This window comes from Oncorhynchus gorbuscha, linkage group LG26 (genome assembly GCF_021184085.1).
Source record: "Oncorhynchus gorbuscha isolate QuinsamMale2020 ecotype Even-year linkage group LG26, OgorEven_v1.0, whole genome shotgun sequence".
Taxonomy (NCBI): Eukaryota; Metazoa; Chordata; class Actinopteri; order Salmoniformes; family Salmonidae; genus Oncorhynchus; species Oncorhynchus gorbuscha.
The window spans coordinates 39,629,890-39,647,761 of NC_060198.1; the positions used below are offsets into that span (position 1 = coordinate 39,629,890).

The window sequence follows — 17,872 nt, forward strand, 5'->3', positions numbered from 1 at the left end:
TAAGCAACCATTTTCAGGTTTTGCCATAGATTTTCAAGTAAATTTAAGTCAAATTGTAACTGTGTTTTAGGTCATTGTCCTGCTGAAAAGTGAATTAATCTCCCAGTGTCTGGTGGAAAGCAGATTGAACCTGGTTTTCCTCTAAGATTTTGCCTGTACTTAGCTCCATTCCGTTTGTTTTTATCCTGAGAAACTACCCAGTCCTTAATGATTACAAGCATACCCATAACATGATGCAGCCATCACTATGCTTGAAAATATGGAGAGTGGTAGATCAGGAGTAACACAGTAATGTGTTACATTGGATTTTCCCCAAACGTAACACTTTGTATTCACAACAAAATGTGAATTGCTTTGCCACATGTTTTTTTGCAGTGTTACTTTAGTGCCTTGTTGCAAACATGATGCAAGTATTCTGTACAGACTTCCTTCTTTTCACTCTGTCAGTTAGGTTAGTATTGTGGAGTAACTACAATGTTGTTGTTCCATCCTCAGTTTTCTCCTATCACAGCCATAAAACTCTAACTGTATTAAAGTCACCATTGGCCTCATGGTGAAATCCCTGAGCGGTTTCCTTCCTCTCCGGCAACTGAGTTAGGACATGACTAGGTGTATTGATACACTATCCAAAGTGTAATTAATAACTTCACCATGCTCAAAGGGATATTCAATGTCTGCTTTTTCTTTACCCATTTACCAATAGGTGCCCTTCTTTGCGTTGGTAAACCTCCCTGGTATTTGTGTTTGAATCTGTGTATGAAATTCACTGCTTGACTGAGGGACCTTACAGATAAATTGTATGTGTTGCATACATAGATTAAGAACTAATTCAAAAATCATGTTAAACACTTTTATTGCACAAAGAGTGAATCCATGCAACTTATTACTTGTTTAGCAATTTTTTACTCCTGAAATTATTTTGGCTTGCCATAACAAAGGGGTTGAATACTTATTGACTCAAGACATCTAAATTTAATCTATTTTAAATACAGGCTGTAACACAACAAAATGTGGAAAAAGATAAGGAGTGAGAATACTATCTGAAGGCACTGTGTATAGCTGTTGGTGAAGGATCTTCAACAATCAAACAGATAATGCCAACTAAATATGACTTTCATTCATTACTAAGGAGGGGCTCTCACATTTAATCAGATTTGCCAGTGATATGTGTGGTACTACTGATAAGTGAGTCTGTTCAATATCTCCAGGGCCCTGTCCAGAAACAACTCCTAACTCATTAGAACCATTTCCCTTATCTCCAAAAGTGTCCAAAAGTTTCAAGTCTTCGTCAGGCACAATAAAGAAGCTGTGGTCCCATACAGTATCGCTTGGGGCAGGGTCAAAGCCAGACTGTTGATTCCTGCCAAGGTAGTGTTATCTAGATGTGCGAACATGCAGGCAGTCCCACTGTGAACTTTGGATCCCTGGGACAGTAAAAGGGGCTGTAAAGAATGATTAGCAGAGGGTGACTATAGACCGTAAGCCATTCAGACAACAAAGTGTCCCGGGAGGGGAGAGGAGTGGGGAAGATATTCTTCCTTTAACAAAATAGCTACTGTATACTTTAAGATCTGATGAAAGGGGACAAGCATGAAGTAGCATTTTAGAAGGCACTGGTTGTGTTATCATACAACAGTGATAAACAGTGGTTTCAACATGGATTCAGAGGAGGTCATGGTGGAAATGAAAGAAACTGGAAAGTCGCCAGATTCTCAACCAGGTCAGTTTTTGATCTATCCTGGCATATGGGAAACAGGAAGTGAAAATTCAATGCAATTCATTTGTGTTATTCTGTACATTAATTTAGCTTGATGTGATACTTGTTACAGGCCAAGCAGTCCCTCTTTCTGTGGTCTCAGGGTTGCGAATAATCCTGATCGGAGAGCGAGAGGCAGGGAAAAGTGCTGTGGGCAACGCCATCCTGGGCAGTGAGGTGTTTGACACTGTGGGGGTGAGAACAAGGGAGGCGGTAAAGCGGCAAAGAGAGGTGGCTGAGAGGCAGGTGACGGTGGTGGACACGCCTGGTTGGGAGTGGTTCCCCTCCAGGGGCTCTTCTCTGGGGGTCCGGAGGGAGATCATCCGGGGCGTGTCGCTGTGCCAGCCTGGCCCCCACGCCGTGCTCCTGGTGGTGCCCCTCTCCTTCTCCTTTACCAAACGGGAGCGGCAGGCGGCCGAGGAGCATGTGGAGCTGTTGGGGGAGCGGGCTTGGGGGCATACCGTGGTGCTGTTCACGGTGAAGGGTGGGCGGCTGAAGGATGCCACCTTAGAGGAGGAGGTGGAGGAGAGCGAGGAGCTCCAGGGCCTGGTGGAGCGATGTGGGGGCCGCTATCATGCCCTGTATGGCAGGTCCAGGAAGGGCCACGATGCCGTGGCGGAGCTACTGGAGAAGCTGGACAACATGGTGGCCAAGAACAGAGGGGAGTTGCTCTCCAGCGAGGAGGTACTGGAGGAGGCCAGGGAGAAGGAGGAGGAGGAGGAGAGGAGGCACCAGGAGGAGGACAGGGAGAGAGAGGAGGATCTGAGGAGGGCCAAGGAGGCTTTAAGAGAGCTGGAGATGGAGGAGGAGAAAGAGGATGTGCAAGGGGAGGGAGGGAAGGCCACAGAGGAGTCCACGAGACAGCAGAGAGGGAGGAGGAGGTACACCGATGAAAAATTAGACAGTGAGTAAAACACTATACTATACCTACAGTACTTAATGAGAAAGTTGTTTTATGTGATGCCTAAAAATGCCCATCAGTTGTCAAATGAGACAAACAAAATATGATGTATGTCTGCCAGTATTTCCTTAATGTATGAACATTATAAAGAAAGGAATGTGAAAATACATTGTACTTACACATATTGTGGTTCAACAGCAGGTGTGGAAAGCAGCTCAGCCGATCCTACATCAGCCCCACCACACCTCACCTGGTCTGACCTCAGGGCCATTAGAGATCAGAGATGTAAGACACAATAAAATAGGGGAGAAGACACAAAGACGAAGAACTTGCTGACTTCCTGATGGTCTATAACATTATACTGACTACAGTCCAAAAGACATTCATATCTTGGATATGGACTGCCAATATACACTGAGTATACAAAATAACGACTATCTTTCCATGACAGACTGACCAGGTGAATCCAGGTGAAAGCTATATTCCCTTATTGATGTCACTTGTTAAATCAACTTCAGTCAGTGTGTAGGAAGGGGAGGAGGTTAAATAATGATTTTTAAGCCTTGGACTGTGTATGTGTGTCATTCAGATGATGAATGGGCAAGACAAAATATTGAAGTGCCTTTGAACGAGTTATGGGAGTAGGTGCCAGGCCCACTGGTTCATGACAAGAACTGAAACTCTTCTGTGTTTTTTGTGCTCAGCAGTTTCCTGTTTGTATCAAGAATGGTCCACCAACCAAGGAAGGGGGGGGGGGGGTCCTAATGTTTTGTATACTCAGTGTAATTGTCCATGGACAAATATCATCCGTTTTGAGAGTCTTAAGGCATCTCTGAACTGGACTGAAATGTGTCATCACATGTTCGTTAACTATTTGATATAACTCATCTTCATGCATACAACACTGTGTGAAGGATTTCCCATCAATCTGCATGTTCAAATCAAATTTTATTCACATACACGTGTTTGGCAGATGTTATTGCGGGTGTAGCAAAATGCTTGTGCTTCTAGTTCTGACAGTGCAACAATACCTAACATGTAATATCAATATAACAATATCACAACAAATACCTAATACACATACATCTAAGAACAATGAATGGAATTAAGAATATATAAATATATGGACGAGCAATGTCAGAGCGGTATAGATTAAGATACAGTAAATAGTATAGAATACAGTATATACATATGAGATGAGTAATGCAAGATATGTAAACATTATTAAAGTGACATTATTAAAAGTGACTAGTGTTTCATTTGTTAAAGTGGCCAATGATTTAAAGTATGTATGTAGGCTGCTGCCTCTCTGTGCTAGTGATGGCTATTTAACAGTCTGATGGCCTTGAGATAGAAGCTGTTTTTCAGTTTTTCTGTTCCAGCTTTGATGCACCTGTACTGACCTCATCTTCTGGATGATAGTAGGGTGAACAGGCAGTGGCTCGGGTGGCTGTTGTCCTTGATGATCTTTTTGGCCTTCCTGTGACATCTGGTGGTGTAGGTGTCCTGGAGGGCAGGTAGTTTGCTCCCGGTGATGCGTTGTGCAGACCGCACCATACCAGGCGGTGATGCAGCCCGACAGGATGCTCTCAATTGTGCATCTGTAAAAGTTTGTGAGAGTTTTAGGTGACAAGCCAAATTTCTTCAGCCTCCTGAGGTTGAAGAGGTGCTGTTGAGCCTTCTTCACCACACTGTCTGTGTTGGTGGACCATTGCAGTTTGTCAATGATATGTACCCCGAGGAACATTCCACCTTCTCCACCTCTGTCCCGTCAATGTGGATAGGGGGTGCTCCCTCTGCTGTTTCCTGAAGTCCACGACCATCCCTTTCGTTTTGTTGACGTTGAGTGAGAGGTTATTTTCCTGACAACACACTCCCAGAGCCCTCACCTCCTCCCTGTAGGCTGTCTCATTGCTGTTGGTAATCAAGCATACTGCCGTTGTGTCGTCTGGAGGCGTGCATGGCCACACAGTCATGGGTGAACAGGGAGACAGATTTCTCATGCTTGTTGAGTATTATAGGCGAGTTGTTGAATTCGCAGTAACCGGCTCTTGTCCACATGCTGTCGCTGGTGGAGAACAGCAGGCAGGGGAAGCAGTAGAGTTGGCTGCTAGTAGCGCAGCCACAGAGCGTCTTTTCATTGATACCACTCAGATTGAAAGGATCTTGTTATTTTCTGTTCCTTTTATGTAGGTCCCTAAGTTCAGGTGTTGGTCAACTATCCTTCATCGCTGGAAAATACAACTTTGAAAACTGTTTCATATGCAACATGTAAGCCATCCTGATCAGCTTACTTTAACTAGAAGTAAAACGAACTTCACCGCCTGGCAGATGACGTGGGAAGTCCATAGGCAGGAACGAGCTCAGCCTATCCTCCTGCCTATCCCAGTACTTCTTCACCCCAATATGTATTCACATTTATTATTTTAACATTATAACATTCAAATGTTATCATGCATAAAAAAAAATCATGAAGAGGACAAAATTATTCTTGATGAAAAATGTATTTATTTATCATTACAGGTATGTTTTCATTCATTTTCACAGGCACTGCCAACCCTGCCAAACCTGACCGCACGTCGTGGATGTTCCCTATAGGGGGTTTATTGGAGCTGTCATTTGTTACTGAGACTTGTAAAAGTGTGCTTTAAACATAGTAGGCTGCATTTGTTGATTGCTTTGCGTAGCCTAAAAATAAGATTATTTGAAAACAAAGGTCTAGTTATGGCAGTAGCAGAGCCAGAAATTCGTTGGTGAGCATCCAGGAATTTGTGTGGGCCCCAAAAAACATTTAAAAAAAATAAAAGACAACAGCTTGTCTTCATGCAATTCATGCAGCTCAACTTCATGCAATTCAAAACATTTAGCCATTGGGGCAAATAGAAAAATGTGCTGTTTTGAAGCACATTTCCTACAATTCACACATTTTGCCATGGGGCAGAGAGGAAAATGTGCAGTCTTGTAGCTAATCTCATGCTATTCTACACATTCTAATTAAAGTTAAATTATACATGTGTTGACTGTGATAAAGGCACTGGATTATGAGCTGTCTTGTTTGATAAATGAAAAAAAGAAGTAGTCAGTGGCATGGTGCATATAGCCATAGTGACATTTGCCTCAATGCTGTCATATTTGTGGTTTATTGCATCTTATTGGGTGTGTGGCTTTCATCCACCCATCCCATGAGAGTGAATGTCATTCCAGTTGATCTGAATGTCATTCCAGTTGATCTGAATGTCATTCCAGTTGATCTGAATGTCATTCCAGTGCATTGCTTGCTATGAATTGTATCTGATGGTGATTCCATATTTAGGTTAAAAAAGACAAATAATGTCCCGTTTGGAACACTGACAAGTAAAGAGCAACATTTTCTATTTATTTTTTGCTCAATACACACCACTTTTTTGAAAGACGTTAATCAAATACGACCACTTACTGTTTCCTTATTGAGATTCAATTTGTACATGAACATTTGCGCTGAGTTGCCATCTTAGAGCAACAACAATGAGCAAACAGTCAGTGGTTGTAATTGATTAATGTTTTTCAAAAAAGTGTGCATTTCAGCAATCAAAGAAAGGCACGAAACTACAGAGGACAAACAGGTACAAGGTTGACATTTCATAAGTAAAAAAAAAACGTTTTTATATTGTCATTTTGCAAATTGATGTAGTCATAGCTAGGTTCCACAAAGCCTGGTCTTTACTCCTCTCAGTTGATGAAATTCATCAGAAACGTCCTTCACCGTGGAGTTTAGCCTGCTAAGGAACAATCAACTCCATTATCTTAATCTTATATCGAGAAGTAGTTGAGTTTTGATAACTGGTCACTCGATTTGCTAGCAACAACATTGAGTCAGGCTTACCTGTACCTGTTTGTCCTGTACAACTTTTTCTAATTTGTGTTGCTCAAGCGGAGACATATCAGCCATGACATAAGCCTACTAACAACTGAGATGATATTGGCACATGTGCATTCACGCTGAGTTGAGCAACACAAATGAGGGAAAAACTTGGTTGTAATCAATCAAATTTCAGCACCCCGTTGAAGGACTCCTGTTGTACAAGCCAAACATAGGTACAGGTAAGAATTTTCAGAATTTACATTTTTACAAGTATTGATTTACTTACTGTGACTCAATCTTGATGCTAGCAAATCGCACGACCAGTCATCAAACCTCCACTCCACCCTGATATAAGAGAACAGTTGAGCATTCTTCAGCAAAATTGGGTAAGGGTTATGGTTCAGGTTGGGTTAGGTTAGGTAAGATTTAGGTAGAGATGTCCTAAGGATGAACGGAGGAACATGGAGGAACATGTGTAGGACTGTGTAGGACTCAATTGCGGCCAGCAGATCAAACAAACAACTAAAATTAACGAATCACTTAGAAAAACAAATCCTGACTTTTGAGTCATTAAATAGTCGTTCAAAAATAACAAATCGTTCAAATAATAACAAATCGTTTGCGAACTACAAGTCAGACTCCGAAGATGACAAAGAGACACCAAAGATACTATGAGGAATTGCTAATAATTATTCATGCATTTTTACAGTAGGCCTATTTTGTTTAAGTGGTAACCATCTTTACCAGTCATGTCCTTTGCCTTTATTTATCCGTACATTTATTTTCATCAAGTTACTAAACTGTGTCAAAGAGGGACAACATGAATTCCAAAATGATCAACAATAAGCTGCGCATGACTCACTTGGAACTCATAGGCCTACTAGTCAGTGAGGTTACAAAATATATAAGGTTTTACTTTAAGGTTACTCAAAGGTTTCAACAGGAACATGACTCACTTGTAACTCATAGGCCTACTAGTCAGTGAGGTTACAAAATATATAAGGTTTTACTTTAAGGTTACTCGAAGGTTTCAACAGGAACATGACTCAAATGTGTAGGCTACGTGCATTATGAATTTGATCTCCTTAGAGGGCCTACATCAGTCGCCCTTGTACAAGGATAGATTCAGGTATGCCTAGGCATACTCTATGATGGATGGTAAGAAACCCTCTGTCTGCATTCAATTTTTTACAAAGTCACTCGTTTTAGCAATAAAGTGATATTTAAAAGATGTGGACACTGTTGTAAGGGACTGTAATAGAAGTATGGATTGTGTCGTGTCTTTGCCTATACCGGATTAAGTGATATGACATGCTATTCTATAAAATCATTTCTCTGTAATTAATATTACCTGATTAAGCTAATCAGGTAAATGTAATTAACTAGAAGGTCGGGGCACCACAAAATAATGTTTATAGAGCTTCCGAATAAACTCTTAAAGACCTAGTAATCTTTTACATCAGTAGCAGTCAATATTTAATCATCACTTTATTCAGTCTCATCTGAAAGTTGTAAATTCTTGGTTATCTTCACGAATACTGGCTAACAAGTTGAATCAGCAATACAAAATGTGGTTTAATTATTTATTTACTAAATACCTAAACAATCACACAGAATTACATCTACACAGAATGGATCATACATTGATTACAAATTATGTCATAAAGGAAAACGTCCCTAGCGGACGGAACAGATATGACGGCTGGTTACACAAAGAAATGGGGTTGGGTTTTGAATGAAAGAGCGGAAAAACTGAGGAACAAAAATACTTTTTGTCTCTATCTTGCCGTAGGCAGCTGTGCTATCGTAAATACAGTATCTCATGCATTCTAAATAACCGCCCATTTGAAAAAGGAAAATGCAATAAATATTTACTCCGAGTTCCGCTTCAGTAGATTGGTCGTAGATAGAAGGCGGGGTGGTCCAGCATGGATCTCTGGTCCTCTGAAGAATGTCTAGTGGTGAACTGGAGCGTGGTAGAATGGATACTCTGTCCGTCCTCTCCTAGCCCACGTTTAGCGGGCGGAGAGGGTATCACTGTCATGTTTTGTCATTGATTATCATGTCTTGTCCCTGTGCTTCCCCTTCTATTCGTTTCCCTCTGCTGGTCTTATTAGGTTCTTTCCCTCTTTCTATCCCTCTCTCTCCCCCTCCCTCTCTCACTCTCTCACTCTCTCTTCTCTCTATCGTTCCGTTCCTGCTCCCAGCTGTTCCTATTCCCCTAATCAATCATTTAGTCTTCCCACACCTGTTCCCGATCCTTTTCCCTGATTAGAGTCCCTATTTCTCTCCTTGTTTTCCGTTCCTGCCCTGTCGGATCCTTGTCTATTGTTCACCGTGCTGTGTCTGTGTATCGCCCTGTCGTGTCGTGTTTCCCTCAGATACTGCGTGGTGAGCAGGTGTCTGAGTCTGCTACGTTCAAGTGCCTTCCCGAGGCAACCTGCAGTTCTTGATCGAGTCTCCAGTCTGTTCTCGTCATTACGAGTGGAATTATGCCTTTTGATTGTAAATTGACTTTACTGGATTAAAGACTCTGTTTTCGCCAAGTCGCTTTTGGGTCCTCATTCACTTGCATAACAATCACTTCTTTAGTGAATAAGAGTTCAAAGTTCATACCAAGTTGCCATACTTTTAAGCTTATGCTATATTCTGGCTGGTATAGTCGAAATTCATCCTTTCGGTGTGTTGATCGTCATCTTCACGTTGAAATTCGATGCTAATTTCATTACGTTCTTGTCGTTCAGCTCACGCTGAGGTTGGCTTAGTTCTTTAGGTGATCTTTGTCCTTTCAACGTGGGGACCGCAAGTCCGCACGTCCTTGGAACAGGAAGTTGAGTTTTCATCAACGGGTTTATATAGTGGTGAAAGAAGGGCGTGTTTCATAGTTTACAACCAAAGTCTGTTCACTTGGGCGGGGCCTCTGAGTGAGCAGAGTTTCTCTATGATAAACCGTTCTCTCATTTAAGAAGCTAAAATGACATTTCCTCTTTTCACAAATAGTTTCATATTTAAACATTTAAATTGCACAACAATTCCATGTGAATCTGATAACTAGTATGTGTCGATTTTCCAAGATACAGTTTATGTCATCCTGTCATTAGTAATAATGTCTCAGATGCCAACTGGTTTGACATCATATTCATTAAGTACCAACGCATATTTTCAACTGGTTGGAATGCCGAAATAGGGTTCCCACCTTTTGATGTTCCCAGACTCTCTATGTTAACAAAGGGACTTTCAGTATGTTATGCAGGTGAATGAGGACCCAAAAGCGACTTGGCGAAAACAGAGTCTTTAATCCAGTTAAAGGAAATAGCAATACTCCTAGACAAATCGGAGCGGTAAATAAAGCATAAAAAACAATTCCACTCGTAATCACGAGAACTGACTGGAGACTCGATAATAAACTGCAGGTTGCCTCGGGAAGGCACTTGACCGTAGCAGACTCAGACACCTGCTCACCACGCAGCATCTGAGGGAAACACGACACGACAGGGCGATACAAAGACACAGCACGGTGAACAATATACAAGGATCCGACAGGGCAGAAACGGAAAACAAGGGGAGAAATAGGGACTCTAATCAGGGGAAAAGATAGGGAACAGGTGTGGGAAGACTAAATGATTGATTAGGGGAATAGGAAAAGCTGGGAGCAGGAACGGAACGATAGAGAGAAGAGAGAGAGGAAGGGAGAGAGAAAAAAGGGGAACGAACCTAAAAAGACCAGCAGGGGGAAAACGAACAGAAGGAAAAGCAAAATGACAAGACAATATAAGACAAAACATGACACAGTAGTCACATTGGTAATGTAGAGAGAGGAAAAAGGGGAAAGGTATTTATGGGGGTCATAAACGCCGATACCGATACCAATTATTGGAGGACCAATAAAAGCCGATACCGATTAATCGGACGATTTTTATATATATATTTGTAATCATGACAATTACAACAATACTGAATGAACAATTAAACCTTTTTTTTAGAATACATAAATAAAATCAATTTAGTCTCAAATAAATAATGAAACATGTTCAAATGGTTTAAAAAATGCAAACAAAAATGAAGTTGGCTGTCTTTGTTAGGAAGAAATGGTCTTCACACAGTTCGCAACGAACCAGGCGGCCCAAACTGCTGCATATATCCTGACTCTGTTGCACAGAATGCAAGAGAAGTGACACTATTTCCCTAGTTAAAATAAATTCATGTTAGCAGGCAATATTAACTAAATATGCATGTTTAAAAATATATACTTGTGTATTGATTTTAAGAAAGGCATTGATATTCATGGTTAGGTACACATTGGTGCAACGACAGTGCTTTTTGCGCAAATGCGCTTGTTTAATCACCCGTTTGGCGAAGTAGACTGTGATTCAATGATAAATTAACAGGCACCGCATCGATTATATGCAACGCAGGACAAGCTAGATAAACTAGTAATATCATCAACCATGTGTAGTTAACTAGTAATTATGTTAAGATCGTTTTTTATAAGATAAGTGTAATTCTAGCTAGCACCTTACGATACCGATACTGTCGAGCCTGTCACGGAGTCTCCTCGTGGAGGGCAATGTAATCGGCCATAATCGGTGTCCAAAAATGCAGATTACCGATTGTTATGAAAACTTGAAATCGGCCCTAATTAATCGGCCATTCCGATTAGTCAGTCGACCTCTAGTGGACACGCCTTCAAATGAGTGGATTCTGCTATTTCAGCCACACCCGTTGCTGACCGGTGTATAAAATTGTTAGTCAGGAGATCATTAAATGGGATTCCATGGTCGAGCAGCCGGACACAAGCCTAAGATCTTCATGCACAATGCCAAGAGTCGGCTAGAGTGATGTAAAGCTTGCCACCATTGGACTCTGGAACAGTGGAAACGTGTTATCTGGAGTGACGAATCACGCTTTGCCATCTGGCAGGTCGACGGACAAATCTGAGTTTGGCGGATGCCAGGAGAACGCTACCTGCCACAATGCATAGTGCCAACTGTAAAGTTTGGTGGAGAGGGAATGATGGCTTGGGGCTGTTTTTCATGGTTCGTGTCCCCTTGGTTCCAGTGAAGGGACATTTTAACGCTACAGCATACAATGACATTTCAGATAATGTTGTGCTTCCACCTTTGTGGCAACAGTTTTGGGAAGGCCCTTTCCTGTTTCAGCATAACAATATCCTTTTGCACAAAGCGAGGTCCACACAGAAATGGTTTGTCGAGATCAGTGTGGAAGAACTTGACTGGCCTTCACAGAGCCCTGACCTCAACCCAATCGAACACCTTTGGGATGAATTGGAACTCCAACTGCGAGCCAGGTGTAATTGCCCAACATAAGTGCCCAACCTCACTAATGCTCTGGTGGCTGAATGGAAGTCCCTGCAGCAATGTTCCAACATCTAGTGGAAAGGTTTCCCATAAGAGTGGAGGCTGCTTTGGCAGAAAAGGGGGAACACATACTTTTGGTGTCCACATACCTTTGTCCATGTAGTGTGAGGTCCAGAAACACTGTGCTCCTGACATTGACAAAACTGTCAAACAAACAGGTATTGCAATGAATGAAATTCTTAAATAAAACATAATTTTATGAACTTATATGGAGAAAGTCCTTGAGTCTGTTTTGCCATTAATAGCCCAAACTGGTGCACTCATTAGTGCAACAGCAATATAGTTTTTAGAAATGTAAATGTTTCTAGGCTACTTGGCACTTGTGGTAAATGAAGAAAGGTAGTTTGACGTGACAAGAAAGTAGCAGAGAGCTCGCACCATGTAAGGGATTTCCTCCTCTTCGTCTGAAGAGGAGAGAAGGATCGGAGGACCAATATGCAGCGTGGTAAGTGTCCATGGTTCTTTTAATAAGAAATACTTAACATGTACACAACTGAAAACAAAAACGTGGAACGAACTAAACCCAAAACAGTACCGTGTGGTGAAAAACACAGACACAGAAACAAACACCCACAAACAAACAGTGAAACCCAGGCTACCTAAGTATGATTCTCAATCAGAGACAACTAATGACACCTGCCTCTGATTGAGAACCATACTAGGCCGAAACATAGAAAACCCAAAATCATAGAAAAACAAACATAGACTGCCCACCCCAACTCACGCCCTGACCATACTAAATAATGACAAAATAAAGGAAATAAAGGTCAGAATGTGACACACCATCACGAATACCAGGTGATAATAATATTCTAAAAGGTTCTATTTTCATACAGAGAGCAAATGAGGGGGATATTAGTCCAATACATCTCAGACACCCTCAGCCACATTCACACAGTGAATGAATTCTCTGACGGGCATTTCAAATGGACACTTCAGAGAGAGACAGAAGCAAAAATGATGAAAGTGACAGGTACAATCCCAAATCCATAAACACGAGCATCCTCATAGATATCATCCTCATCAACTTTCCCTCCAAAATACACCTCTGCTGTTTTCAACCAAGATCTCAGCTATCACTGCCTCATTGCCTGAATCCGTAATGGGTCTGCGGTCAAACGACCACCCCTCATCACTGTCAAACACTCCCAAAAAAACTTCATCGAGCAGACCTTTCTAATCGACCTGGCCCGGGTATCCTGGAAGGATATTAACCTCATCCCGTAAGTAGAGGATGCCTGGTCATTTTTTTAAAGTGCATTCCTCATCATCTTAAATAAGCATGCCCCTTTAGAACCAGGAACAGATATAGCCCTTGATTCTCTCCAGACCTGACCGCCCTTAACCAACACAAAAAGATCCTGTGGTGTTCTGCATTAGAATCGAATAGCCCCCGTGATATGCAACTTTTCAGGGAAGTCAGGAACCAATTTACACAGGCAGTTCGGAAAGCTAAGACTAGCTTTTTCAAGCAGAAATTTGCCAAAACTGTTGCAACCCCTATTACTACAACCCCTATGTCTCAGCCTCCAGTATTTATGCTGCAGTAGTTTATGTGTCGGGGGGCTAGGGTCCGTTTGTTATATCTGGAGTACTTCTCCTCTTATCCGGTGTCCTGTGTGAATTTAAGTATGCTCTCTCTAATTCTCTCTTTCTTTCTCTCTCTCGGAGGACCTGAGCCCTAGGACCATGCCTCATGACTACCTGACATGATGACTCCTTGCTGTCCCCAGTCCACCTGGCCGTGCTGCTGCTCCATTTTCAACTGTTCTGCCTGTGATTATTATTATTTGACCATGCTGGTCATTTATGAACATTTGAACATCTTGGCCATGTTCTGTTATAATCCCCACCTGGCACAGCCAGAAGAGGACTGGCCACCCCTCATAGCCTGGTTCCTCTCTAGGTTTCTTCCTAGGTTTTGGCCTTTCTAGGGAGTTTTTCCTAGCTAACTAGCTTCAACACCTGCATTGCTTGCTGTTTGGGGTTTTAGGCTGGGTTTCTGTACAGCACTTTGAGATATCAGCTGATGTACTAAGGGCTATATAAATGAATTTGATTTGATTCAACCGATCACTGCCCGCACCTGCCCGCCCGTCCACCATCACTACTCTGGACGGTTCTGACTTAGAATATGTGGACAACTACAAATACCTAGGTGTCTGGTTAGACTGTAAACTCTCCTTCCAGACTCACATTAAGCATCTCCAATCCAAAATTAAATCTAGAATCAGCTTCTTATTCCGCAACAAAGCATCCTTCACTCATGCTGCCAAACATACCCTCGTAAAAATGACCATCCTACCGATCCTCGACTTCGGCGATGTCATTTATAAAATTGCCTCCAACACTCTACTCAGCAAATTGGATGCAGTCTATCACAGCGCCATCCATTTTGTTACCAAAGCCCCATATATTACCCACCACTGCGACCTGTACGCTCTCGTTGGCTGGCCCTTGCTTCATATCCGTTGCCAAACCTACTGGCTCCAGGTCATCTACAAGTATTTGCCTAGGTAAAGCCACGCCTTATCTCAGCTCACTGGTCACCATACCAGCACCCACCCGTAGCACGCACTCCAGCAGGTATATCTCACTGGTCACCCCCAAAGCCAATTCCTCCTTTGGCTGCCTTTCCTTCCAGTTCTCTGCTGCTAATGACTGGAACAAACTGCAAAAATCACTGAAGCTGGAGACTCATATCTCCCTCTCTAGCTTTAAGCACCAGCTGTCAGAGCAGCTCACAGATCACTGCACCTGTACATAGCCCATCTGCAGATAGCCCTTCCAACTACCTCATCCCCATACTGTGTTTATTTATTTATCTTGCTCCTTGGCACCCCAGTATCTCTACACATTCATCTTCTGCACAATCTACCATTACATTGTTTAATAATAATAATAATAATAGTCATTATTTCACCACCATGGTCTATTTATTGCCTTATTACTCCCTTATTACCTCCCTTATTTTACCTAATTTGCACTCACTGTATATAGACTTTATTTTCTTGACTGTATGTTTGTTTATCCCATGTGTAACTCTGTGTTGTTGTATGTGTCGAACTGCTGTGCTTTATCTTGGCCAGGTTGCAGTTGTAAATGAGAAGTTGTTCTCAACTAGCCTACCTGGTTAAATAAAGGTGAAATAAAAATAATACAATTGCTGCCAGAATGACCTGCCCTCCCCTCATCTATTTTAAGAGCGATGCGAAGCCCTTCTTTATAACCAGCCTCCTCAATGTAGAAGTACTGCCCTTCTAGGTGAACAGTTGCATACAGATCAGCCAGGAGCTTTGTGGCAGGATAGAAGAAAGGTAAGTGGAATGCCCATCACAATCCACCTCTGTAGCTTGCCTAGTAGGCTACAGAGTGGTGAGGAGGAGTCTACCGTGTCTGGAAGCAACTTCGCTATTCCTTATCTGGATTCAGGCTAACTCAAAACATAGTTTTAAGCTTTGTCTGACTATTTACAGTCACCGCTGATTTTCGGGATTGTATGTTGATTCGCTCTCCTTAAATATTTGTCATCTGATGTATTCGTTTCAGTCTCTGAATTGTTTAGCCAAAAAGTTTCATGGAGGATGTGGAGAGTCTCCAGGAGTCTCTGGATGATGTGGCTAGAAGGGAGGCGCTCCTGGGGCAGAGAGGGTTGAATGTCTTGGTTGGAACAGGGAAGGCTATTGGCACTTCTGGGGCCATCTGAAAAGGTATCGACTCCATAGTGGACTGTGGCTCTGGTTTGAAGGCAGTGAAGGCCTTTACAAATGAAGATCTGATCACCAGGACTGTTAAGTTGGCGTGCCAGGACGGCAAAGCTCTTTCTATCCCTGCCAATGTCTTATTCAGTGGCCTGGATGTCGTCTTTATCTGTAAAGACAGAATTAGCCTGGCAAAAGGCAGCAGTGACAGATCCTAGCTCATCCTTGCATTGTGGCGCACAGAGACTCCTGGAATCCTGGTACACCCATTTTACCATTTGGATGAAATGCTGAGAGTAAATAAGTCTGAGCTCTATTCAATCTGTATTGCTGAAAAGTTACAGATTACGCAATAGAAATGTAAAGAATTTCCGATTGAGCCGATATATGCAACTTTTACTGTGAATGCAGTCTCCACTGCCTTTACATTTCAATCCCGCTGTGACGCTGAACCTCCGCGATACGGATTGAATAGAGCCCTAGGATGAGTATAACATTGGCCAGTCTTTGAGGTCTTTGAAGAGGGGAGTTTGTGCCCCTGCAGAAGCAGTTTTCATCAATAATTCAGTATGTTAAAGCTGTTCATTTAAAATCAATTATACAATTTGATGTAAAGCAACAATTTAAAAAATGTATTGATTTACCAGATTGGTCTGTAATTGATTTAGGAAGATAATCCACTGGTTATTGGAAGTAAACTAATTCCCAATCCGACATTAAACAATAACAGTGATTGCATTATCCACAGCATAGTCATCCTATTGAATTATGATCCCTTGTAGTGATTTCCTTTTTATGTACTACTGGAAATGGTCTGCATGTCATCTTTAAGCCGTCTCTGGGATTTACTTTTGAAATGCTATATGTATCAGTAGAAACTGAAAGCTTTGTTTGGTGTAACAGATATGATTTCGAGGCCACTCAGAGGGACAATATACTGTATGTTATGGTGGACCACCAGGTAAAGGAAGTAATACTTAATACCGCTTCTCAGACTTAGCAGGGTATCTTCTAGTTCTCTATATTTCAGAAAATGTTCTTGGGAATTGTGTATTAATCCTGCCTTTTGATAATAAAGACAATTTGATCGACAACCTATTTTCAGTCTCTCATAGAGAGGGAAAGGGAGTAGAGGAAGCAAAGCTGAGGAGGATCTGAAAAGCTTTGAGAGGAAGCTAGCTTCCATATGAAGGATAGAGTAGCCTAGTGGTTAGAACATTGGACTAGTAACCGCAACGTTGCAAGTTCAAATCCCTGAGCTGACAAGGTACAAATCTGTTGCTCTGCCCCTGAACAGGCAGTCAACCCACTGTTCCTAAGCTTTCATTGAAAATAAGAATTTGTTCTCAACTAACTTGCCTAGTAAAATAAAAAAATATGGAGCAAGAGACAGCTAGAGTAGGGAGGCCAGAAGAGAGATCACATCAGCTCTCCACCAGACCATGTAATAAGCCAACAGTAACTGACACATTTCAGTGACTATTTCCTCATAGTATTTTCTCACCATTAAAGGATCCAATTGCATTCTCATGTTTCCTAAACAGTTTTTTTGTTGTTGTCTAGAAACCGTGTAAATACACTGCACTTAAACAACATTGTAATGTTTTAAACTGTACATATTTATCAACAATTGATAATGTACTCAATTAAATGTAAATGTACAAATGTAGCTAGCTACATGCTCTATGTGTGTGTTTCAACAGCATGTGTGGTGAACAGTTCAGATCCTACATCAGCCCCACCACACCTCACCTGGTCTGACCTCAGGATCATTGTCAGTCAGAGTTGTAAGACACAATAAAAGAGAAGAGGGAGATGAAGACTTTGATGACTTCCTGATGACACACGCATAATGTGTATACTTACTGACATGTACTGTTTGTGAACGTGAATCATTATAATTGCTATTACCAAGCATTCCAGACATAGAATCAATCACAAACAGGCTCTGATTATCAGAGGTACAATATGTGTATATAGCTGCCTTTGATTACCATGCCTGTTGACTGTTTCCAAGGCAACAGGACATGACACTGGCCGTAAAAAGCTATTGCTTCTCAGGCTGTCCTGTGTGTGTCCTCCTGCTTTTGTTTCCTTGTATGCAACATTTTGAGAAGTAATTCCTTTTCCAGGACAAAGTCCAGAGATGAATGACATGGACAAGGGATTTAACACTTTCTGTACATATAGGATTACAGGTAGGAACTCGTGTTTTAGGATTATTTATAATCACCATTACAATAAGTTGTGTGGAAGCAGAACATATCAGGTGAAACATATGGAGTGTTCTTATTG

At 41.8% G+C, this 17,872-nt stretch overlaps 1 protein-coding gene across 2 annotated transcripts; it reads left to right on the forward strand.

Annotated features, from left to right (window-relative positions):
- The first annotated feature begins 1,476 nt into the window (after positions 1–1,476).
- On the forward strand, positions 1,477–3,431 carry LOC124016183 (GTPase IMAP family member 4-like). 2 transcript variants are annotated; one of them, XM_046331720.1, is made up of 3 exons: positions 1,477–1,720; positions 1,830–2,660; positions 2,856–3,431. In XM_046331720.1, exons 1-3 carry the CDS (start codon positions 1,657–1,659, stop codon positions 2,954–2,956), a joined length of 996 nt encoding a protein of 331 aa, XP_046187676.1. In that variant the 5' UTR covers positions 1,477–1,656; the 3' UTR covers positions 2,957–3,431. The 2 variants fall into 2 exon arrangements, with proteins under 2 accessions (XP_046187676.1, XP_046187677.1); XM_046331721.1 differs by having other exon boundaries at positions 2,859–3,431.
- Positions 3,432–17,872: the final 14,441 nt, after the last annotated feature.